This window comes from Pristiophorus japonicus, chromosome 27, assembly GCF_044704955.1.
Source record: "Pristiophorus japonicus isolate sPriJap1 chromosome 27, sPriJap1.hap1, whole genome shotgun sequence".
Taxonomy (NCBI): domain Eukaryota; kingdom Metazoa; phylum Chordata; class Chondrichthyes; family Pristiophoridae; genus Pristiophorus; species Pristiophorus japonicus.
This window is the reverse complement of record NC_092003.1, coordinates 15834510-15859145: the sequence shown is the minus strand read 5'-3', so window position 1 is coordinate 15859145 and position 24636 is coordinate 15834510. Positions and strand designations below refer to the sequence as shown.

The 24636-nt window shown below is 54.1% G+C and overlaps 1 protein-coding gene across 2 annotated transcripts; it reads left to right on the top strand.

The window, feature by feature from the left end:
* Nucleotides 1–23: 23 nt before the first annotated feature.
* On the top strand, nt 24–23045 carry snx15 (sorting nexin 15). Of its 2 annotated transcripts, XM_070868037.1 has the most exons (9): nt 24–160; nt 1754–1789; nt 5242–5362; nt 7369–7484; nt 10041–10287; nt 11775–11924; nt 12672–12980; nt 14775–14899; nt 22607–23043. In XM_070868037.1, the coding sequence occupies exons 1-9, from the start codon at nt 113–115 to the stop codon at nt 22607–22609; spliced, it is 1155 nt and encodes a 384-aa protein (XP_070724138.1). In that variant the 5' UTR covers nt 24–112; the 3' UTR covers nt 22610–23043. The 2 variants fall into 2 exon arrangements, with proteins under 2 accessions (XP_070724138.1, XP_070724139.1); XM_070868038.1 differs by lacking the exon at nt 12672–12980 and having other exon boundaries at nt 22607–23045.
* Nucleotides 23046–24636: the final 1591 nt, after the last annotated feature.

Below are 24636 nucleotides of genomic sequence, written 5' to 3'. Positions count from 1 at the left end.
CTGACAGACTCTGTGACGGGCTAAGTAGCAGCCTTGTACAAAGATGTATTTTGTGACGATGTGAGCAGTGTGTGTTTATTGCCTGCCTCCCCCGAGGGCCGTTAAGAATCTGATGTGTGGGACTGGAGTCACGACTCGGCCTGGAGTAAGGAGTGACCAAGTTGGGTATTTATGGCAATTGGCCGATTTCATGGTGATGTTTTGCCACTGCCAGCTCCCAAGTCACCAGATCTGCCGAATGCAGTTGGAACTTGCCATCTCTGTGAGTGGGTCCAGTACCCGAACTGCCGCTAACAAGCTGCAGGGGCTGGGAATCTGCATCCAAAGCAGGAGCTGCTGGAAACACTCAGCATCTCAGATAGCATCTCTGGGGAGAGTACAGCAGCAACTTGCATTGATATAGCGCCTTTAACGTAGTAAAACATCCCAAGTCGCTTCAAAGGAACGTTATCCGACAAAATTTGACACCCAGCCTCATAAGGGGCCATTAGGGACAGGTGACCAAAAGCTTGGTCAGAGAGGTGGGTTATAAGGAGCACCTTAAAGGAGGAGAGAGAGGCGGAGAGGTTTAGGGAGGGAATTCCAGAGCTTGGGGCCCAGGCAGCTGAAGGTACGACTGCCAATGGTGGAGTGATTAAAATCACAAGTTCAGTCAAGTACCTTAAAAATAATCCTGTCGTCCATGAAATTCCCCCTAACGCTGGAGGTAATGGATGATTGCTGTTCTGTAATCAGTGTTGGTAAATGTCATGTCAGCTGTGGCTCAGTGGGCAGCACCCTCGCCTCTTGAGTCAGAAGGTTGTGGGTTCGAGTCTCACTCCAGGGACTTGAGCACAGAAATCTAGGCTGACACTCCCGCGCCGCACTGTCGGAGGGGCAGTACTGAGGGAGCGCCGCACTGTCGGAGGGGCAGTACTGAGGGAGCATTATACTGTCGGAGGGGCAGTACTGAGGGAGCGCCGCACTGTCGGAGGGGCAGTACTGAGGGAGCGCCGCACTGTCGGAGGGGCAGTACTGAGGGAGCATTATACTGTCGGAGGGGCAGTACTGAGGGAGCGCCGCACTGTCGGAGGGGCAGTACTGAGGGAGCATTATACTGTCGGACGGGCAGTACTGAGTGAGCGCCGCACTCAGAGGTGCCGTCTTTCGGATGAGACGTTAAACCAAGGCCCCCGTCTGGCATCGGGTCGACATAAAAGATCCCACTGCCCTATTTTGAAGATGAGCAGGGGAGTTCTAATATTTATCCCTCAACCAACATCACTAAAAACAGATGATCTGGTCATTATCACATTGCTGTTCGTGGGAGCTTGCTGTGCGCACATTTGGCTGCCGCATTTCCCCCATTACAATAGTGACTACACTTCAAGAAAGTACTTCATTGGCTGTAAAGCGCTTTGGGACGTCCCGAGGTCGTGAAAGGCGCTATATAAATGCAAGACTTTATTTTAAATTGAAATTTTAGAGGTGAATTTAAAAAAGCTGAATTTGGAGATGAAGCAGGTCTAAAATAGACAGCTGGTGCTGGCATTCCAATCTTCAAAATGAAGTACTAATGTATGATTGCATTGCAAGTGAAGTTTGAATGTAAAATTAAGAAACCACGAAATAAAGGGAGATGTGTGTCAAGGAATGCGTTTTCTAACTCTTCTGAGGCTGCTGCCAGAATTTGGAGCTTCACTCAAAGCGAGGGATGAGTATTTGCTCCTGCACTGTCCGTCTGTGACGTGTATGTGTATTTTTTCAATTCTAGATTGTTTCAAAGAAGGTGACAGCAGAAGTCAAAGAGGTAAAAACAATTGTGAAGACTTAAGTTTTGTCCGTAGGGGTGGAAGATTGTACGGGCCAGAGGTGTGAGGTTTAGGAGCAGGAGGAGGCCATTCAGCCCCTCAGGCCTGCACCGCCATTCAATCAGATCATGACTGATCTGGACCTCAATTCCGTTTGCTCCCTATCCCTTGATACCCTTACCCAACAAAAATCTATCGATCTCAGTCTTTCAAATCTCTGATTGACCCCCTGCATCAACAGGCTTTTTGGGGGAGAGAGTTGCAGATTCCCAGCACCCTTTGTGTGAAGAAGTGTTCCCTGACATCACCCCTGAATGGCCGGGCTCTGATTTTAAGGTGACGCCTCTTTGTTCTGGACTTCCCCCCCCCCCCAACCCGAGGGAATAGTTTCTCTCGATCTACCCCATCGAATCCTTTAAACACCTCGATTAGATCATCTCTTAATCTTATAAACTGATAAGTCTCTGCAACCTGTCCTCATAATTTAACCCCTTTAACCGTGGTATCATTCTGGGGAATAAGTTAAGAATTGGGAGCAAGAGTTAGGCCATTTGGCCGTTCGAGCCTGCTTCACTAATCAATAAATCATGGCTGATCTTCGACCTCAACTTCACTTTCCCCTGATTCCCCTGGAGTCCAAAAGTCAATCGATCTCAGCCCTGATATACACCCCCTCCGAGGCCAATCTATCCTTCCTGCCCAGAACTGATCGCAGTTTCTCCAGGTAGTGTCTGACCAGAGCTTTATATAATTGGAGGAGCTGTCTTTCGGATGAGACGTTAAACCGAGGCTTCGTCTGCCCTCTCAGGTGGACGTAAAAGATCCCACAGTACTGGTTCGAAGAAGAGCAGGGGAGTTCTCCCCGGTGCCCTGGGACCAATATTTATCCCTCAATCAACATCGCTAAAACAGATGATCTGGTCATTATCACATTGCTGTGTGTGGGAGCTTGCTGTGCGCAAATTGGCTGCCGCGTTTCCCACATTACAAGTGACTACACTCCAAAAGTACTTCATTGGCTGTAAAACGCTTTGGGACGTCCAGTCGTGGTGAAAGGCGCTATATAAATGCAAGTCTTTCTTTCCAGTATAACTTTCTCCCCTTTCTATTCCAGCCCCCTCGCGATAAAGGCCGACATTCCATTAGCCTTTTTGGATCCATGCACTGGCTTTAAATGATTTGCATACTTGAACTCCCAAACCACATTCTTTTAATGTTCCTAGTTTCTCACCAGTTATAAAGTGGTGTTTGCGTTGAATATATCAGTGCAAAAGCTGTTGGACCTCTGTAGTAGATTGAAATGCTGTGCTCGCTGACCTACATTGGCTCCCGGGTAAACAACGCCTCGATTTTAAAATTCTCATCCTTGTTTACACATCCCTCCATGGCCCTCGCCCCTCCCTATCTCTGTAATCTCTCCAGCCCCACAACCCCCGAAAGCTCTGCGCTCCTCCAATTCTGCCCTCTTGAGCATCCCTGATTATAATCACTCCACCATCGGCGACCGTGCCTTCAGCTGCCTGGGCCCCAAGCTCTGGAACTCCCTCCCTAAACCTCCCCGCCTCTCTACCTCTCCTCCTTTAAAGCGCTCCTTAAAACCACAACAGGGCAAAATGATCCTAAAAGTAGGTTTCAGAGGGAAATGATATTTGTGGAGGATCTTTGAAGGATTTCGATGAAATTCTGCATGGTCTCTTAGTGCTGTAAATTGGTTCCCATCCTTTCGAAAGGAAACACTTCCCACTCAACATGAGTAATTTTTTCGTTCCTGGGCATCGCTGGAAAGGCCTTGAGAAGGTGGTGGTGAGCCGCCTTCTTGAACCGCTGCAGTCCGTGTGGTGAAGGTGCTCCCAACACAGTGCTGTTAGGGAGGGAGTTCCAGGATTGTGACCCAGCGACGATGAAGGAACGGCCGATATATTCCCAAGTCGGGATGGTGTGTGACTTTGTCGTGCAGGTGGCCAGGTTGATGCTGCGTGGTCCATCCATTTTTATTCTTAGTGTACTTCTTTGCAGTGGTTTGGTACCACCGAGTGTCTCGCTGGGCCATTTCAGAATGCGATTAAGAGCCAACCACATTGTTGTGGGTCTGGAGTCACATGTAGGCCAGACCGGGTAAGGACGGCAGATTTCCTTACCTAAAGGGGGCATTAGTGAACCAGATGGGTTTTTATGACAATCCGATAGTTTCATGGTCACCAGATTTATTGAATTAACTGAATTTAAATTCCCCACCTGCTGTGGTGGGATTTGAACTCGCGTCTCTGAATCATTACTGGTCCAGTAACAAAACCACTGTGCTGCCAAACCCCGAAGTCTTTTTCATTTGCTAGGTTTGTAATGTATTTGCTTTATGGGCTCTTTGTTGAAGAATTCACAGTCACACATTGCTATTAAGAACTAGTTGGTTTATTAACAAAAGTTTAACAATCAGACTACACATTACCAGTTCATCCACCAGGCTCACAACCACCTGCCCCATCGTGGATCCCCCGAACCCAACTGGCTGGGGTTTTATTGAGTTTTGTGAACATCACGTGACTGGCTAAGCCACTCCCACCACAACAGCTCTTCCAGCCTGTGAGCACACTCACTGGTGCATACCGTACAAAGGTCAAGACATTCAAACAGGGTGAGCCAACAATACAAGTACATTATCATCATAGGCAGTCCCTCGCAATCGAGGAAGACTTGCTTCCACTCTAACAGTGAGTTCTCAGGTGGCTGAACAGTCCAATACGTGAACCACAGTCCCTGTCACAGGTGGGACAGACAGTGGTTGAGGGAAGGGGTGGGTGGGACTGGTTTGCCGCACGCTCCTTCCGCTGCCTGCACTTGATTTCTACACGCTCTCGGCGACGAGACTCGAGGTGCTCAGCGCCCTCCCGGATGCACTTCCTCCACTTAGGGCGGACTGGTCCTTGGCCAGGGACTCCCAGCTGTCGGTGGGGATGTTGCACTTTATCAGGGAGGCTTTGAAGGTGTCCTTGAATCGTTTCCTCTGCCCACCTTTGGCTCGTTTGCCGTGAAGGAGTTCCGAGTAGAGCGCTTGCTTTGGGAGTCCCGTGTTGGGCATGCGGACAATGTGGCCCGCCCAGCGGAGCTGGTCGAGTGTGGTCAGTGCTTCGATGCTGGGGATGTTGGCCTGACCGAGGACGCTGACGTTGGTGCGTCTGTCCTCCCGGGGGATTTGCAGGATCTTGCGGAGACAGTAAGATACAGTAGACACAAGCACAGGTAGAACTGTGTCTCCTGGGCTGCGCGGGCTGGGTTTCTAGGGTTAGGGTGGGGCGGGGGCGGGAGGACGTGCTGTGGCCTAGGGTTGTAAACTATTGGTGTACGCACTTCAGAACATTCTGCGTTTGCCCGGGGGCCTGGTCCAGGTCGGAGGGACGAGTGGGATTTGTCGTTGCACAGTTTAACTCTTTTCCCTCCCACCTCCCCCTTACAGATATCGGTATTCAAACGCTACAGTGACTTCAAAAAGCTTCACGGAGAGCTGTCCTACATCCACAGGAACTTGTTCAGGAAGTCGGAAGAGTTCCCAGCCTTCCCGAAGGCTCAGGTCTTTGGTAAGACCCCGTCTACCTTTCACTTTCACCCTCTTCCCGGCATCCAAAGTTCTTCAGCAGCCCGCGATCCGCTTTTCCCGGAAGTGGTCGGTTGCCAGGCTGCTGGATTTCTGTCCACACTGCTCATTGTCTGCCATGGCTCTCTCTCCTCTCCTCCCTCTTGCATCTGAGCCCAAGCCCCACTCCAGAAACTTCAGCACAAAATCCACGCTGACACTCCCAGTGCAGTACTCAGGGAGCGCCGCACTGTCGGAGGGGCAGTACTCAGGGAGTGCTGCACTGTCGGAAGGGCAGTACTGAGGGAGCGCCGCACTGTTGGAGAGGCGGTACTGAGGGAGTGCTGCACTGTCGGAGGGGCAGTACTCAAGGAGTGCTGCACTGTCGGAGGGGCGGTACTGAGGGAGTGCCGCACTGTCGGAGGGGCAGTACTGAGGGAGCGCCGCACTGTCGGAAGGGCAGTACTGAGGGAGCACCGCACTGTCGGAGGGGCAGTACTGAGGGAGCGCCGCACTGTCGGAGGGGCAGTACTGAGGGAGCGCCGCACTGTCGGAGGGGCAGTACTGAGGGAGCGTCGCACTGTCGGAGGGGCAGTACTGAGGGAGTGCCGCACTGTCGGAGGGGCAGTACTGAGGGAGTGCCGCACTGTCGGAGGGGCAGTACTGAGGGAGCGTCGCACTGTCGGAGGGGCAGTACTGAGGGAGCGTCGCACTGTCGGAGGGGCAGTACTGAGGGAGCGTCGCACTGTCGGAGGGGCAGTACTGAGGGAGCGTCGCACTGTCGGAGGGGCAGTACTGAGGGAGTGCCGCACTGTCGGAGGGGCAGTACTCGGAGCGCCACACTGTTGGAGGGAAGTACTCCCCTCTGCATGGGGAAGTTTGGGATTGATACAGGGCTATGGGGAGAGAGCAGGGCAGTGGGATTAGTTTGGGGATTGATACAGGGCCATGGGGAGAGAGCGGGGCAGTGGGATTAGTTTGGGATTGATACAGGGCTATGGGGAGAGAGCAGGGCAGTGGGATTAGTTGGGATTGATACAGGGCTATGGGGAGAGAGCGGGGCAGTGGGATTAGTTTGGGATTGATACAGGGCTATGGGGAGAGAGCAGGGCAGTGGGATTAGTTGGGATTGATACAGGGCTATGGGGAGAGAGCGGGGCAGTGGGATTAGTTTGGGATTGATACAGGGCTATGGGGAGAGAGCGGGGCAGTGGGATTAGTTTGGGATTGATACAGGGCTATGGGGAGAGAGCAGGGCAGTGGGATTAGTTGGGATTGATACAGGGCTATGGGGAGGGAGTGGGGCAGTGGGATTAGTTTGGGATTGATACAGGGCTATGGGGAGAGAGCAGGGCAGTGGGATTAGTTGGGATTGATACAGGGCTATGGGGAGGGAGTGGGGCAGTGGAATTAGTTTGGGGATTGATACAGGGCTATGGGGAGAGAGCGGGGCAGTGGGATTAGTTTGGAATTGTTCCAACCCAAGCCAACAAAGATGCAATGGACAGAATGTGATTGCTGGAGGAGGCCATTCAGCCTCTCGAGCCTGCTCCGCCATTCAGTTAGATCATGGCTGATCTGTACCTCAACTACATCTACCTGCCTTTGCTCCACATCCCTCGATACCCTCACCCACCAAATATCTATCAACATCAATATTGAAAGCTCGAATTGTCCCCGAGCATCCACAGCCTCTTTGAAGGAGAGAGTTGCAGATTCCCAGCACCCTTTGTGTGAAGAAGTGCTTCCCGACATCACCCCTGAACGGCCTGACTCTGATTTTAAGGTAGTTCCCCCTTGTTCTGGACTGCCGTCACCGGAAGAAATAGTTTCTCCCCATCTACCCCATCGCACCCCTCGATAATGTTGAATCCGGCGCTGTCACTGCCCCCCCCCCCCAACACCCCAGCCCCCCTGGCTCCGGGAGCGGCGGGTGTCGGGATTGGCGTTTGCCGTGCGGCAGGGCCCGGCCACAGATCTGGCATTAACCGTTTGTGCTCGGTGTTTCAGGGCGTTTCGACGAGGCCGTCATCGAAGATCGACGCCGCTGTGCGGAGGAGCTGCTGCGTTTCACCGTCGACATCCCGGCCTTGTACAACAGCCCGCAGCTCAAAGACTTCTTCAAGGTGCGTGGCTGCTGCGGCTGTCCTGCTGGTCGGAGGCGCCCGCTCTCGCAGGGGTCCCCCCCCCCGGCCCCCTACCAAGTAACCGCTCTCCACGTGTGTGAGTGCCAAGTTTGTGGAAACTTACGGCACAGAAGGAGGCCATTGGGCCCGTCCTCCGTCCTGCCTGTGCCGGCTCTGTGAAAGAGCAGTGGTGCTCAGTCCCTCCTCCCCGCTCTCTGTCCCTAACCCCGTCAGCTCCACACCCTCAGGAACCCGGCCAGCTCCCGTTGAACATGATTGATGGAATCAGCTCTCACCGCTGCCTCGGGGGAGCGTTCCAGATCCCCCCCCACAGCTCTCCCAGTGAAAACATTGCTCCTCATCGCCCCTCCACATCTTTTTCCAGTGATTTTGAAACTGTGACCTCTGGTTATTGATCCCCTCACCAGAAGGAAAGACTTGCCTTTAAATAGCGCCTTTCACGACCACCCAACGTCCCGAAGCGCTTTGCAGCCAGTGAAGTATTTTTGGAGTGTAGTCGCTGTTGTAACGTGTGTTAATAGAGGGAATCGATTTTCTCCATCTAATCAAAACCTCTCATCATCCTGAAAACCTGATCAATCACCTCTTCTCCTTCCCTGTTCCAAGGGGAACAGTCCGAACTTCTCCAACCTCTCCTCATAACTGAAGTCGCTCCTCCCTGGCACCTTCCGGGTAAACCCCCTCTGTACCCTCTCTAAGGCCGTTACATCTGTCCTGGTGCGGTGCCCAGAATTACCCACAGTGCTCCAGCTGAGGCCTAACCAGTGATTTATAAAGTTCCAGCCTGATCGCTTTGCCTTTATATTCTATTCCTCTATTTATAAACCCAAGTGACCCACATGCTTGTTAAACCACCTTATCACCTTACCCTGCCAGCTATAAGGATGTGTGTATACGGACACCAAGACCTCTCCGCTCATCTACACTTCTCACAATCGCACCATTTACAGTTTATTGTCAATCCATATCAGTCCTCCCAAAGTGCATCACTTCACACTTCTCTGCATTGAACTGCGTCTGCCACACTTTTGCCCATTTCACCATCCTGCCTGTGTTATCCTGAAGCTTACAACTATCCCCATCATTATCTACTGCTTTGCCAAGTTTCGTATCATCTGCAAACTTTACAATGCTGCTTCCTATACCCGAGTCTAGGTCGTTTATAAAAATTGGAAAGAGTAATGGACCCAAAGTTGTTCCTTGGGTGGGCACCACATCAAACCAGCTCCCAGTCTGAAAAACATCCATCCACCACCAACTCTCTGCGTCCTGTCACTGACTCAATTTTAGATCCAGGGCGCCACTTTTCACTTAATTCCACGAGCTTCCATCTTTTTAATAAGCTTCCCTCAATTACTGCCCCTCCGACAGTGCGGCGCTCCCTCAGTACTGCCACTCCGACAGTGCGGCGCTCCCTCAGTACTGCCACTCCAACAGTGAGGCGCTCCCTCAGTACTGCCACTCCGACAGTGAGCCGCTCCCTCAATTACTGCCCCTCCGACAGTGCGGCGCTCCCTCAGTACTGCCCCTCCGACAGTGCGGCGCTCCCTCAGTACTGGTACCGAGAGTGTCAGCCTGGATTTTGGGTTCCAATCTCTGGAGTGTGGCTCGAACCCACAACCTGCTGACTCAGCGGGCAAGCCACCGAGAGAGAGCGTGACCGAGCCACCGAGAGAGAGAGAGTGACCGAGCCACCGAGAGAGAGAGAGAGTGACCGAGCCACCGAGAGAGAGAGAGTGACCGAGCCACCGAGAGAGAGAGAGTGACCGAGCCACCGAGAGAGAGAGAGAGTGACCGAGCCACCGAGAGAGAGAGAGTGACCGAGCCACCGAGAGAGAGAGAGTGACCGAGCCACCGAGAGAGAGAGAGTGACCGAGCCATCGAGAGAGAGAGAGTGACCGAGCCACCGAGAGAGAGAGAGTGACCGAGCCACCGAGAGAGAGAGAGTGACCGAGCCACCGAGAGAGAGAGTGACGGAGCCACCGAGGGCGAGGGAGTGACGGAGCCACAGAGGGCGAGGGAGTGACGGGGCCACAGAGGGCGAGGGAGTGACGGGGCCACAGAGGGCGAGGGAGTGACGGGGCCACAGAGGGCGAGGGAGTGACGGGGCCACAGAGGGCGAGGGAGTGACGGGGCCACAGAGGGCGAGGGAGTGACGGGGCCACAGAGGGCGAGGGAGTGACGGGGCCACAGAGGGCGAGGGAGTGACGGGGCCACAGAGGGCGAGGGAGTGACGGGGCCACAGAGGGCGAGGGAGTGACGGGGCCACAGAGGGCGAGGGAGTGACGGGGCCACAGAGGGCGAGGGAGTGACGGGGCCACAGAGGGCGAGGGAGTGACGGGGCCACAGAGGGCGAGGGAGTGACGGGGCCACAGAGGGCGAGGGAGTGACGGGGCCACAGAGGGCGAGGGAGTGACGGGGCCACAGAGGGCGAGGGAGTGACCCGGCCACAGAGAGCGATCCTTGTAAGGAAAGGTGGGATGAGAGTGGGTCAGAGCATTGATTGATGCTGTGTGTTGTCTCCTGCCTCTCCAGGATGGGGAGGTTTTCTGGCCGCTGGATCTCGCTGCTCCGCAGGATGCCCCGACCCTGCCGGCCCCATTAATCCCCCTGCCATCGGGCGACGATGAAACGCCGGGATCGTGGCCGAGGCTGTCGCTGGTGCGGCCGCAGTCTGGAGGATGGTCCGAGCTCCCGACGAGCAGCGAGGTGGAGTTGGATGGAGGAGAGGCGGCTGGCACCCTCCCACAGACCCCGCCTTGGCAGACACACGGGGCTCGCGGTAATGTTGCTTTCATACCTTGTGTTGCAGCGTTTATCTGGGGCGGTGGGGGGCGGCTGGGATTGGGGCAGGGGTAGGGGCGGGATGGTGAAGAGGAGATTGGGGGAGTGGGTGTTGTGGAAGGGGATGGGGGGGGGAGAATTGGAGTGCGAGTCGATGGGGTGCAGCTGGATGGGTTTGGGTGATGTGGTGGGATTGGGGATTGGGGCAGGTGAGTCGTGGGTGGGGTGGGTTTTGGGGGTTGGGTTGAGGGTGTGGTTGGGGGCGGGGTGGGTTTGGGGTGAGGTGGGCGGCTGGTATTTGTACACCTGGCCATTGTGCTTCCACAATTCTCTGAGTTTCCCCCCTGGTGTTGCTTCCAAGTGATGTTGAAGATGTAGGAACACTGATTCCGCAGTTTGCGGGAATCGGTGGCGGGCCGGTTTGCCTCACCTCGCTTTACCTGAAGCCATGAATTCCGTTGCCTCAGTGAAAGTTTGACGAATGTTTTTAGCCTTTTCCCAAAAGCCGGGGCCTCGAGATGACATTTTTGCCCACAGCTGAGATATGGGTTGCCAATCCTCCTGGAATTGGAGATTAATCTCCAGGCCACTGCTGCAAGCAAAACCCAGGGAGAAAAACCATAGGGACATCAATTAAAAAAAAAACGTCTAGTTTTCTTTTAACGTTTTTGTTTATAAGTTAGCAAAATATCAGACATGGGGAGAGCTGTTGATTGACGGTCAAGAACCATGTAATCGGGTAATGAACAATCTGCTTTCCGATTGGCCATGGGAAGGAGGGGCACCACGAGGGTGGACATGGCCGGCCAATGGCAGGAGGGTGGGGTGGTTGGAGTCACGAAGTTGTGACGAAGCCTTTAGCAATATGTCCAATCAGAGTTGGCGATCCTCGCTGAGAGCCGGAACTGTGCACAGCGTCCTGTAGGATTTTTTTTTTTTGAATTCCTTCACGGGATGTGGGCGTCGCTGGCAAGGCCCAGCATTTATTGCTCATCCCTTGAGAAGGTGGTGGTGAGCCGCCTTCTTGAACCGCTGCAGTCCCATGTGGTGAAGGTGCTCCCACAGTGCTGTTAGGGAGGGAGTTCCAGGATTGTGACCCAGCGACGATGAAGGAATGGCCGATATATTTCCAAGTCGGGATGGTGTGTGACTGGGAGGGGAACGTGGAGGTGGTGGTGTTCCCATGCGCCTGCTGCCCTTGTTCTTCTAGCGGGTAGAGGTCGCGGGTTTGGGAGGTGCTGCCGAAGGAGCCTTGGCGAGTTGCTGCAGTGCGTCTTGTAGGACTGGCTATGCCTGGAGCCTACAGGTCTCCTCGTATTCTGTCTCAATTGAGATAGAGGATCAGCCATGATCACATTGAATGGCGGTGCAGACTCGAAGGGCCGAATGGCCGACTACTGCTCCTATTTTCTATGTTTCTATGTCTCAGTGTTACCTGTCGCTGCACCGGGCAGGATTCCACGATGTCCCTCTCTTGCACTGCAGATGAGCCGGACCCTGGCCCGAAGCAAGAGGAAGAAGCACCCTCCTCGTTCGACTCCGGCACTGAGGAAGAGGATGATGAGAGCAGGCTGCAGACCAGATCCCCTCTGTCTGACAACGAGCTGGCGCTGTTTGACCCATGTGCCAAGGAAGGTAGGTCAGTGTGCTCAACCTCCCCAGATAGGCCTGCAGAGTATTACTCGTGCCACTCCCCACAAGCAGAGCTTCAGCGAGCCCAGGGAGAGACCGGTATCCGACCCACTGAGCCACAGCTGACACCTGAAGAGATAATATTAGATGATAAGCTTCCCTTTCTGTTCATCGTCATCGGCAGTCCCTCAGAATCGAGGAAGACTTGCTTCCAATCTAAAAATGAGTCCTTCGGTGGCTGAACAGTCCAATACAGGAACCACAGTCCCTGTCACAGGTGGGACAGTTAGTGGTTGAGGGAAGGGGTGGGTGGGACTGGTTTGCCGCACGCTCCTTCCGCTGCCTGCGCTTGATTTCTGCACGCTCTTGGCGACGAGACTCGAGGTGCTCAGCGCCCTCCCGGATGCACTTCCTCCACTTAGGGCGGACTGGTCTTTGGCCAGGGACTCCCAGGTGTCGGTGGGGGATGTTACACTTTATCAGAGAGGCTTTGAGGGTGGTCCCTGTAACGTTTCCTCTGCCCACCTTTGGCTCGTTTGCCGTGAAGGAGTTCGGAGTAGAGCGCTTGCTTTGGGAGTCTCGTGTCTGGGGCATGCGAACGATGTGGCCCTGCCCAGCGGAGCTGGTCGAGTGTGGTCAGTGCTTCGATGCTGGGGATGTTTCTGTCCACTGACTTAAATGGAATCCATGTTGCCTCCTGCAAGTCTAATGTGTTGAGCATTGAGGGACAGCCATTGTTGTGTGTTGCAGAGTCCTTACCTGACCCTAACCAACAGAGCAACCTGCGGGCACTGACTGTGCCCCAGAGCGGGGCGCTTCACAATGAGGAAGAGGGACCCCACCCCCAGGACCTGGAAAGCCGGCTGTTGCAGTTGAGGGTATCGCCGGACGGTGATCCGCCCGCGGGGCCAGCAGCGGATGGGCCGGACGGTGCCGACTACCTCAGTGCAGCCGCCGAGTGCATCAAGGAGGCGCTGGAGCGAGAGGCGACCCAGGAGTACGGGCTGGCGTTTAATTGCTACCGGAATGGGGTGGACATCCTGCTGAAAGGGGTACAAGGTGGGTTGTGAATCTGTTCCGAATAGAAAGAGGATTTCTCTGCCCATACCTTATAAGGACGCCTTCCAGCCTGTCCCCCACAATCGCAATACCTTGTGTATCACAACAGATCCACTCTCCATCCTGTGATATATCCTTACGACATCTCCAGCAAACACACGCGACAAGATGGCCCTTAACACAGGAACCGGTCATCACCTGACTTTGCCACATGATCCTTTATTATTTGGATGTGTTTATTTGTACGAACTGAAGGCAGCCGTTTCTCTGATTGGCTCTCCATTATCACATGACCTCTTGCTGATTGGTCCCCCTGGAGGATAAGCCACACCCTGAGGTCCCTCTGGAATGTGTAACTGGCATCGCCCAGCCCAAGTTCTGACTGACTTTCCAATTTGTAACTCGATCCATTTTGACTTCAGAAGCCACAGAGGATAGATCTCCCCAAAAGCCACCAAGTTCCAGCCGAAGTCCCTTACCCCAGCGCATGACCGTAACGCCCCCCCCTCCCCACCCGCCATAGATGGGGCATTGTGTGCGGATTGTTAACATGTTTATTGGGTACGAAATGAATAGTGATAGTGTTGTGACTTTTGGATTTCATCGACCCCAATGATGTCCCCTTGTAACACATGCACCAAGCTTGCACGCACCGGAGTGGTAGTACTGAGGGAGCGCCGCACTATCAGAGGGGCGGTACTGAGGGAGCGCCGCACTATCAGAGGGGCGGTACTGAGGGAGCACCGCACTGTCGGAGGGGCCGTACTGAGGGAGCACCGCACTGTCGGAGGGGCCGTACTGAGGGAGCGCTGCACTGTCGGAGGGGCAGTACTGAGGGAGCGCCGCACTGTCGGAGGGACAGTACTGAGGGAGTGCAGCACTGTCGGAGGGACAGTACTGAGGGAGCGCCGCACTGTCGGAGGGGCAGTACTGAGGGAGCGCTGCACTGTCGGAGGGGCCGTACTGAGGGAGCGCCGCACTGTCGGAGGGGCCGTACTGAGGGAGCGCCGCACTGTCGGAGGGGCAGTACTGAGGGAGCGCCGCACTGTCGGAGGGGCCGTACTGAGGGAGCGCTGCACTGTCGGAGGGGCAGTACTGAGGGAGCGCTGCACTGTCGGAGGGGCAGTACTGAGGGAGCGCTGCACTGTCGGAGGGGCAGTACTGAGGGAGCGCTGCACTGTCGGAGGGGCAGTACTGAGGGAGCGCTGCACTGTCGGAGGGGCAGTACTGAGGGAGCGCCGCACTGTCGGAGGGGCCGTACTGAGGGAGCGCTGCACTGTCGGAGGGGCAGTACTGAGGGAGCGCTGCACTGTCGGAGGGGCTGTACTGAGGGAGCGCCACACTGTCAGAGATACTGTCTTTCGGATGAGACGTTAAACCGAGGCCCCGTCTGCCCTCTCGGGTGGATGTAAAAGATCCCCAGGCACTATTTAGAAGAAGAGCAGGGGGAGTTCTCCCCGGTGTCCTGGAGCCAATATTTATCCCTCACCCAACATCACTAAAACAGATTATCTAGTTATTATCACATTGCTGATTTGTGGGAGCTTGCTGTGTGCAAATTGGCTGCCATGTTTCCCCCATTACAACAGTGACTACACTTCAAAAAAAGTACTTCATTGGCTGTAAACACTTTGGGACGTCTGGTGGCCGTGAAAGGCGCTGTATGAATCCAAGTATTTTAATTCCGTCCCCATTTGAAGGAAGAGCTGGGTGGTGTCCCGGGGGGCGGGCAGGATTGGGAGTCTGGGCTCGAATGGCCTCCCCGTTGACAGACCGCTGCCTTGTGTTGCCCAGGTGACCTGAGTGCGGAACGGCGAGATGCCGTCAAGAAGAAGACCGCTGAATACCTGAAGCACGCGGAAGCCATTTTCACTCTGCACCTCAAGGATTCGCTACCAAAGGACGCGACGCTCTCCTCAGTAAGTGGCGCTCGGCGGAGGGGCATCTGGCAAGAGAGCTTCGCTACGAGCCTTCGATTGTCAGAGTGGAGGGGGCGTGGTCAGTTACAACTCTGACCTTTCACCTCTGGGGCCTGGGATAGACCCAGTCCCCACACTAATGGATGCCGCCGCCTCGAAAAGCTTTAGGATCCCTCCATCAAAGTGGTTCGAGGGCGGGGGGGGGGGGTCTCGGTCCAGTCCTGGAGGGTGTGTGGGCAGAACACAGCATTCATTTACATTCAATTGGCAATCTTACTCAGTGGGATACATTCAAGGAGAAGATCCTAAGGGTTCAGAGCAAGTATGTTCCTTTTTAAAAAAAAAAAGGGTGGGACTAACAAATCTAGAGCCCCCTGGATGTCAAGGGACATACAGGGTAGGATAAAGAAAAAAAGGGAGACTTCTGACAGATACCGAGGGCTCAATACTGCAGAAACTCTAGAGGAGTATCGAAAGTGCAGGGGTGCAATTAAAAAGGAAATTAGGAAAGCAAACAGAGAGCATGAAAAAATGTTGGCAAGTAAAATCAAGATAAGCCCAAAGATGTTTTATAAATACATTAAAAGCAAGAGAATAACTAAAGAAAGAGTAGGGCCTATTGTAGACCATAAAGGTAATCTGTGTGTGGAGGTGGAAAACGTGGGTATGGTTCTTAATGAAAGCAAAAATAAAGGGAGAGAGGAAACCAGCAGGAAAAAATGGTAAAAAAACAAACTGAAAGGCACTTTGTCTAAATGTACGTAGCATTTGTAACAAGATAGATAAGTTGACGGCACAAATTTAGACAAATGGGTATGATCTGATAGTCATTACAGAGACGTGGTTCCAAGGTGACCAGGACTGGGAATTAAATATTCAGAGGTACTGGACAATCCGGAAGGACAGACAGAAAGGAAAAGGAGGTGGGTAGCTCTGTTGATAAAGGATGGGATCACTGCAATAGTAGAAACGATATTGGCTCAAATGATCAGGATGTTGAAACAGTTTGGGTGGAGATAAGGAACAATAAGAGGAAAAAGTAACTTGTGGGTGTAGTCGATAGGCCCCCTAACAGTAGCAACTCTGTTGGTCGGAGAATAAACCAGGAAATAGTGGGGGCTTATAAAAAGGTACAGCAATAATCATGGGTGATTTTAACCTCCACATTGATTGGACAAATCAAATTGGTCAGGGTAGCCTTGAGGAAGAGTTCATAGAATGCATAAGGGACGGGTCATTGAGCAGTATGTAACAGAACCAACTAGGGGGCAGGCTATCTTAGATCTGGTCCTGTATAATGAGACAGGATTAATAAACAATCTCCTAGTAAAGGACCCCCTCGGAATGAGTGATCATAGCGTGGTTGAATTTCAAATTCAGAGCGAGGGTGAGAAAGTTGGATCTCTAACCAGCGTACTAAGCTTAAATAAAGGAGACTACAAAGCTATGCGGGCAGAGTTGGGTAAAGTGGACTGGGAAAATAGATTAAAGTGTAGGACGGTTGATGAACAGTGGTGTACATTTAAGGAGATATTTCACAACTCTCAAGAAAAATATATTCCAGTGAGGAGGAAAGAGTGTAGGAGAAAAGATAGCCATCTGTGGCTAACTAAAGAAATAAAGGATGGTATCCAATTAAAAACAGGGACATAGAAAGTGGCCAAAACTAGTGGGAGGACAGAAGACTGGGAAGCTTTTAAAAACTAGCAAAGAATTACTAAAAAAATGATAAAGAAAGGGAAGATAGACTATGAAAGGAAACTAGCGCAAAATATAAAAACAGATAGCAAGAGTTTCTCTAGGTATATAAAAAGGAAAAGTGTGGCTAAAGTAAATGTTGGTCCCTTGGAGGATGAGATCGGGGAATTAGTAATGGGGAACATGGAGATGGCAGAAACTCTGAACAAATATTTTGTATCAGTCTTTACAGTAGAGGACACTAACAATATTCCAACAGTGGATGGTCAAGGGGCTATGGTGGGGAGGTACTTAACACAATCACAATCACTGAGGAGGTGGTACTCAGTAAGATAATGGGACTAAAGGTAGATAAATCCCCTGGACCTGATGGCTTGCATCCTACGGTCTTAAGAGAAGTAGCGGCAGGGATTGTGGATGCATTGGTTGTAATTTACCAAAATTCCCTGGATTCTGGGAAGGTCCCAGCAGATTGGAAAACTGCAAATGTAACACCCCTATTTAAAAAAGGAGGCAGACAAAAAGCAGGAAACTAGACCAGATAGCCTAACATCTGTGGTTGGGAAAATGTTGAAGTCCATTATTAAAGAAGCAGTAGCAGGACATTTGGAAAAGCAAAATCCGGTAAGGCAGAGTCAGCATGGATTTATGAAGGGGAAGTCATGTTTGACAAATTTGCTGGAATTCTTTGCGGATGTAACGAACAGTGTGGATAAAGGGGAACCAGTGGATGTGGTGCATTTGGACTTCCAGAAGGCATTTGACAAGGTGCCACATAAAAGGTTACTGCACAAGATAAAAGTTCACGGGGTTGGGGGTAATATATTAGCATGGATAGAGGATTGGCGACCTGACAGAAAACAGAGAGTCGGGATAAATGGTTTATTCTCTGGTTGGCAATCAGTAACTAGTGGGGTGCCGCAGGGATCAGTGCTGGGACCCCAACTATTTACAATCTACATTAACGACTTGGAAGAAGGGACCGAGTGTAACGTAGCCAAGTTTGCTGACGATACAAAGATGGGAGGAAAAGCAATATGTGAGGAGGTCACAAAAAATCTGCAAAGTGAGTGGGCAAATAATTGGCAGATGGAGTATAATGTTGGAAAGTGTGAGGTCATGCACTTTGGCAGAAAAAAATCAAAGAGCAAGTTATTAATTAAATGGAGAAAGATTGCAAAGTGCCACAGTACAGCGGGACCTGGGGGTACTTGTGCATGAAACACAAAAGGATAGTATGCAGGTACAGCAAGTGATCAGGAAGGCCAATGGTCTCTTAGCCTTTATTGTAAAGGGGATGGAGTATAAAAGCAGGGAAGTCTTGCTATAGTTATACAGGGTATTGGTGAGGCCACACCTGGAATACTGCATGCAGTTTTGGTTTCCATATTTACGAAAGGATATACTTGCTTTGGAGGCAGTTCAGAGAAGGTTCACTTGGTTGATTCCAGAGATGAAGGGGTTGACTTATGAGGAGCGGTTGAGTAGGTTGGGCCTCTACTCATTGGAATTCAGAAGAATGAGAGGTGATCTAATCGAAACGTATAAGATTATGAGGGGGCTTGACAAGGTGGATGCAGTGAGGATGTTTCCACTGATGGGGGAGACTAGAACTAGGGGGCATGGTCTTAGAATAAGGGGCCGCCCATTTAAAACTGAGATGAGGAGACATTTCTTCTCTGAGGGTTATAAATCTGTGGAATTCGCTGCCTCAGAGAGCTGTGGAAGCTGGGACATTGAATAAATTTTAAGACCGAAATAGACAGTTTCTTAAACAATAAGGGGTTATGGGGAGCGGGCGGGGAAGTGGAGCTGAGTCCATGATTGGATCAGCCATGATCGTGTTAAATGGCGGAGCAGGCTCGAGGGGCCGTATGGCCGACTCCTGCTCCTATTATGTTCTTATGTTAGCATCTGTTTTCACAGAAGAGAGGGGCGATGCAGACATTGCAGTCAGGGAGGAGGAGTGTGAAATATTAGATGAAACAAACATAGTGAGAGAGGGAAGTATTAAGGGTTTTAGCAGCTTTGCAAGTGGATAAATCCCTAGGTCCAGATGAGATGTAACCCAGGCTGTTAAGAGAAACAAAAGAGGAAATAGCAGAGGCTCTGACCATCGTTTTCCAATCCTCTCTGGCTACAGGTGTGGTGCCAGAGGACTGGAGGACTGCTAATGTGGTACCTTTGTTTAAAAAGGAGAAAGGAATAGACCGAGTAATTACAGGCCAGTCAGTAAACATCAGTAGTGGGAAAATTCCTGAGGGACAGGATAAATCTTCATTAAGAAAGACACGGGTTAATCAAGGACAGGCAGCACGGGTTTGTTCAGGGAAGGTCGGGTCTGACTAACTTGATTGAATTTTTCGAGGAGGTAACCAGGAGGGTCGATGAGGGCAGTGTGTATGATGTAGTGTATATGGAGTTTAGCCAAGCTTTTGATAAGGTCCCACATGGCAGACTGGTCACAAAAGTAAAAGCCCATGGGATCCAGGGCAAAGTGGCAAGTTGGATCCAAAATTGGCTCAGAGGCAGGAAGCAAAGGGTAATGGTTGATGGGTGTTTTGTGACTGGAAGGGTGTTTCCAGTGGGGTTCCACAGGGCTCAGTGCTGGGTCCCTTGCTTTCTGTGGTATACATCAATGATTTAGACTTGAATGTAGGGGGTATGATTAAGAAGTCTGCTGATGATACAGGTGCAGCGTCCGGAATCAGGAATGTTCCGGACTCTGGACCGATCGGTGGCAGGGTCGTCGGGAATCCGTAAAATGTTCCGGAATCCGGACCCTGCCGACCTCTAGGTGCTGCCGCCGCCCGACCTCGAGCCTCACCTTGCTGCCCGACCTGGGGCCTCGCCCTCGGGCCTCGCCCTCGAGCCTCGCCTCGCCCTCGGGCCTCGCCTCGCCGCCCGATCTGGGCCCTCGCCCTCGAGCCTCGCCTCGCCCTCGAGCCTCGCTTCGCCCTCGGGCCTCGCCTCGCCCTCGAGCCTCGCCTCGAGCCTCTCCCTCAGGCCTCGCCTCGCCCACTGGCCTCGCCTCGAGCCTCTCCCTCGGGCCTCGCCTCGCCCTCGGGCCTCGCCCTCGAGCCTCGCCTCGAGCCTCTCCCTCAGGCCTCGCCTCGCCCACTGGCCTCGCCTCGAGCCTCTCCCTCGGGCCTCGCCTCGCCTCGCCGCCCGACCTGGGCCCTCGCCTCGCCCTCGGGCCTCGCCCTCGAGCCTCGCCTCGAGCCTCTCCCTCAGGCCTCGCCTCGCCCACTGGCCTCGCCTCGAGCCTCTCCCTCAGGCCTCGCCTCGCCCACTGGCCTCGCCTCGAGCCTCTCCCTCGGGCCTCGCCTCGCCTCGCCGCCCGACCTGGGCCCTCGCCTCGCCCTCGGGCCTCGCCTCGCCCTCGAGCCTCGCCTCGCCGCCCGACCTGGGCCCTCGCCTCGCCCTCGGGCCTCGCCTCGCCCTCGGGCCTCGCCTCGCCGCCCGACCTGGGCCCTCGCCTCGCCCTCGGGCCTCGCCTCGCCGCCCGACCTGGGGCCTCGCCCTCGGGCCTCGAGCCTCGCCTCGCTGCCCGACCTGGGGCCTCGCCTCGCCGCCCGACCTGGGGCCTCACCTCGCCTCGAGCCTCGCCTCGCCCTCGAGCCTCGCCTCGCCGCCCGACCTGGGGCCTCACCTCGCCTCGAGCCTCGCCTCGCCCTCGAGCCTCGCCTCGCCCTCGGGCCTCGCCTCGCCGCCCGACCTGGGGCCTCACCTCGCCTCGAGCCTCGCCTCGCCCTCGGGCCTCGCCTCGCCGCCCGACCTGGGGCCTCACCTCGCCTCGAGCCTCGCCTCGCCCTCGAGCCTCGCCTCGCCGCCCGACCTGGGGCCTCGCCTCGCCCTCGGGCCTTGCCTCGCCCTCGAGCCTCGCCTCGCCGCCCGACCTGGGGCCTCGCCTCGCCCTCGGGCCTTGCCTCGCCGCCCCACCCGAACACCACCTCCATGACGGGGCCCCGCCCAAACAGCTCCACGGTGGCGAGGCCCCACCCGACGACCCGAACAGCTCATCGACAAGCAACACCCCCATCCCCCTTTCTGACATTCCGAAATCTGGAAATACCCCAACCCAGGCTCGGGTGTTTCTGGATTCGTAACGTCAGAAAGATGTTCCAAAATCCAGCCACACGCGAAATCGGGAACGGCCTCAGTCCCGAGGGTTCAGGATTCGGGGCACTGCACCTGTACTAAAATAGGCTGTGTGGTTTATAATGAAGAAGAACATAAGAAATAGGAGCAGGAGTCGGCCATTCGGCCCCTCGAGCCTGCTCCACCATTCAATACGATCATGGCTGATCCGATCATGGACTCAGGTCTACTTCCCGCCTGTTCCCCATAATCCTCGACTCCCTTATCGTTCAAAAAAGAAGAAAGCTGTGAACTGCAGGAAAATATCAACGAACTGGTCAGGAAGGCAAATAGAATTCAATCCAGACAAGTGTGAGGTAATGCATTTGGGGAGGGCTAACAAGGCAAGGGAATACACATTAAATGAAAGGACACTGAGAAGTGCAGAGGAACAGAGGGACCTTGGAGTGCAGGTCCACAGCTGGAGTACTGCGTGCAGTTCCGGTTACCACATTACAGGAAAGATGTGATTGCACTGGAGAGGGTGCAGAGGAGATTTACCAGGAGGTTGCCGGGAATGGAGAACTTTAGCGATGAGGAAAGATTGGATAGGCTGGGTCTGTTTTCTATGGAACAGAGGAGGCTGAGGGGAGACCTGATTGAGGTGTATAAAATGATGAGGGGCCTGGATAGAGTGGATAGGACGGACCTGTTTCCCTTAGCAGAGGGGTCAACAACCAGGGGGCATAGATTTAAAGTAATTGGGGGGAGGTTTAGAGGGGATTTGAGGGGAAATGTCTTCACCCAGAGGGTGGAGGGGGTCTGGGGCGGAACTCACTGCCTGAAAGGGTGGTAGAGGCAGAAACCCTCACCACATTTAAAAAGTACTTGGATGTGCACTTGTAACCCACAGGGCTATGGACCGAGAGCGGGTAAGTGGGATTAGGCTGGGTAGCTCTTGGTCGGCCGACGTGGACACGATGGGCCAAAATGGTCTCCTTCTATGCTATAAACTTCTGTGATTCTATGAAAGAGGCCACAGGGTGGTTGGAGTGGGAGATGGTGTAGAGGGACCTACTCTGTATCTAACCTCGTGCTGTACCTGCCCTGGGAGTGTTTGATGGGACAGTGTAGAGGGAGCTTTACTCTGTATCTAACCCCGTGCTGTACCTGCCCTGGGAGTGTGTGATGGGGCAGTGTAGAGGGAGCTTTACTCTGTATCTAACCCCGTGCTGTACCTGCCCTGGGAGTGTGTGATGGGACAGTGTAGAGGGAGCTTTACTCTGTATCTAACCCCCTGTACCTGCCCTGGGAGTGTTTGATGGGACAGTGTAGAGGGAGCTTTACTCTGTATCTAACCTCGTGCTGTACCTGCCCTTGGAGTGTTTGATGGGACAGTGTAGAGGGAGCTTTACTCTGTATCTAACCCCCTGTACCTGCCCTGGGAGTGTTTGATGGGACAGTGTAGAGGGAGCTTTACTCTGTATCTAACTCCCTGTACCTGCCCTGGGAGTGTTTGATGGGACAGTGTAGAGTGAGCTTTACTCTGTATCTAACCCCGTGCTGTACCTGCCCTGGGAGTGTTTGATGGGACAGTGTAGAGGGAGCTTTACTCTGTATCTAACCCCCTGTACCTGCCCTGGGAGTGTTTGATGGGACAGTGTAGAGGGAGCTTTACTCTGTATCTAACCCCCTGTACCTGCCCTGGGAGTGTTTGATGGGACGCTGTAGAGGGAGCTTTATTCTATCTACTAACCTCGTGCTGTACCAGGTCGATTTTAATGGACCAGTGTGTCCCAAATCATGTGTATCACAACCCTGCCTACATTCCAGGCAGAAAACCTTGTATCTCACCCCCTCGCTGTGGGTGGGTTTAAGCACAGACTGTAACACTTGACATTTACCACCCGTATTTCCCTTTACTTCCAGTGACTGTTACCTTTGAGTGAATGGACGCCATATCCAGGTGAACGTGCCATGGACACCAGCGGGCCAGACCCCCGCGACACGAGCGCCGGAACGTTTATCCTGCTGACGTCCCTTTGTGCCTGAAAAAGTCCATCCAATAGCGTTTTTACCAATTGCCTTCCAGACCAGTAACCTTGCTCCTGCTCCTGCTGTCTGACCGCTCACACCCCCCTCTCCCTCACCCCTAACACGGTGCAAGTGTTAAATAGACCGGGCACCAAGACCCTGCAACTGAGAGACCCAGGACTGTTGGGAGAAGGTGGGGTTGGCACTGGACGCGTGGTGCCAACATCATGGGTGGCACGTCCATTCCAACTGAGCAACCCAGAGAGGTTAGGGCTTACGTAACTCTGGGGGAGATTGGGGACTCCTCAACTCTGGGGGAGATTGGGGACCCCTCAACTCTGGGGGAGATTGGGGACCCCTCAACTCTGGGGGAGATTGGGGACGCCTCAACTCTGGGGGAGATTGGGGACCCCTCAACTCTGGGGGAGATTGGGGACCCCTCAACTCTGGGGGAGATTGGGGAACCCTCAACTCGGGGAGATTGGGGACCCCTCAACTCGGGGAGATTGGGGAACCCTCAACTCGGGGAGATTGGGAACGCCTCAACTCTGGGGGAGATTGGGAACGCCTCAACTCGGGGAGATTGGGGACCCCTCAACTCGGGGAGATTGGGGACCCCTCAACTCGGGGAGATTGGGGACCCCTCAACTCGGGGAGATTGGGGACCCCTCAACTCAGGGAGATTGGGGACCCCTCAACTCGGGGAGATTGGGGACCCCTCAACTCGGGGAGATTGGGAACGCCTCAACTCTGGGGGAGATTGGGGAACCCTCAACTCTGGGGGAGATTGGGGACGCCTCAACTCGGGGAGATTGGAGACTCCTCAACTCGGGGAGATTGGGGACTCCTCAACTCGGGGAGATTGGGGACCCCTCAACTCTGGGGGAGATTGGGGACGCCTCAACTCTCGGGGAGATTGGGGACGCCTCAACTCGGGGAGATTGGAGACTCCTCAACGCGGGGAGATTGGGGACTCCTCAACTCTGGGGGAGATTGGGGACCCCTCAACTCTGGGGGAGATTGGGGACGCCTCAACTCTGGGGGAGATTGGGGACGCCTCAACTCTGGGGGAGATTGGGGACGCCTCAACTCGGGGAGATTGGGAACCCCTCAACTCTGTGGGAGATTGGGGACGCCTCAACTCGGGGAGATTGGAGACTCCTCAACTCGGGGAGATTGGGGACGCCTCAACTCGGGGGGAGATTGGGGACGCCTCAACTCGGGGAGATTGGAGACTCCTCAACGCGGGGAGATTGGGGACTCCTCAACTCTGGGGGAGATTGGGGAACCCTCAACTCTGGGGGAGATTGGGGACGCCTCAACTCTGGGGGAGATTGGGGACGCCTCAACTCTGGGGGAGATTGGGGACGCCTCAACTCGGGGAGATTGGGAACCCCTCAACTCTGGGGGAGATTGGGGACGCCTCAACTCGGGGAGATTGGAGACTCCTCAACTCGGGGAGATTGGGGACGCCTCAACTCGGGGGGAGATTGGGGACCCCTCAACTCTGGGAGATTGGGGACCCCTCAACTCTGGGAGATTGGGGACCCCTCAACTCTGGGAGATTGGGGACCCCTCAACTCGGGGAGATTGGGGACGCCTCAACTCGGGGGGAGATTTGGGACCCCTCAACTCTGGGAGATTGGGGACCCCTCAACTCTGGGGGAGATTGGGGACGCCTCAACTCGGGGAGATTGGAGACTCCTCAACTCGGGGAAATTGGGGACGCCTCAACTCGGGGGGAGATTTGGGACCCCTCAACTCTGGGAGATTGGGGACCCCTCAACTCGGGGGGAGATTTGGGACCCCTCAACTCGGGGGGAGATTTGGGACCCCTCAACTCTGGGGGAGATTGGGGACCCCTCAATCTGATATGTGGAGCAATGTGGGGTCCGCCATTCGATGTTTCCGTTTGATGAGACGCG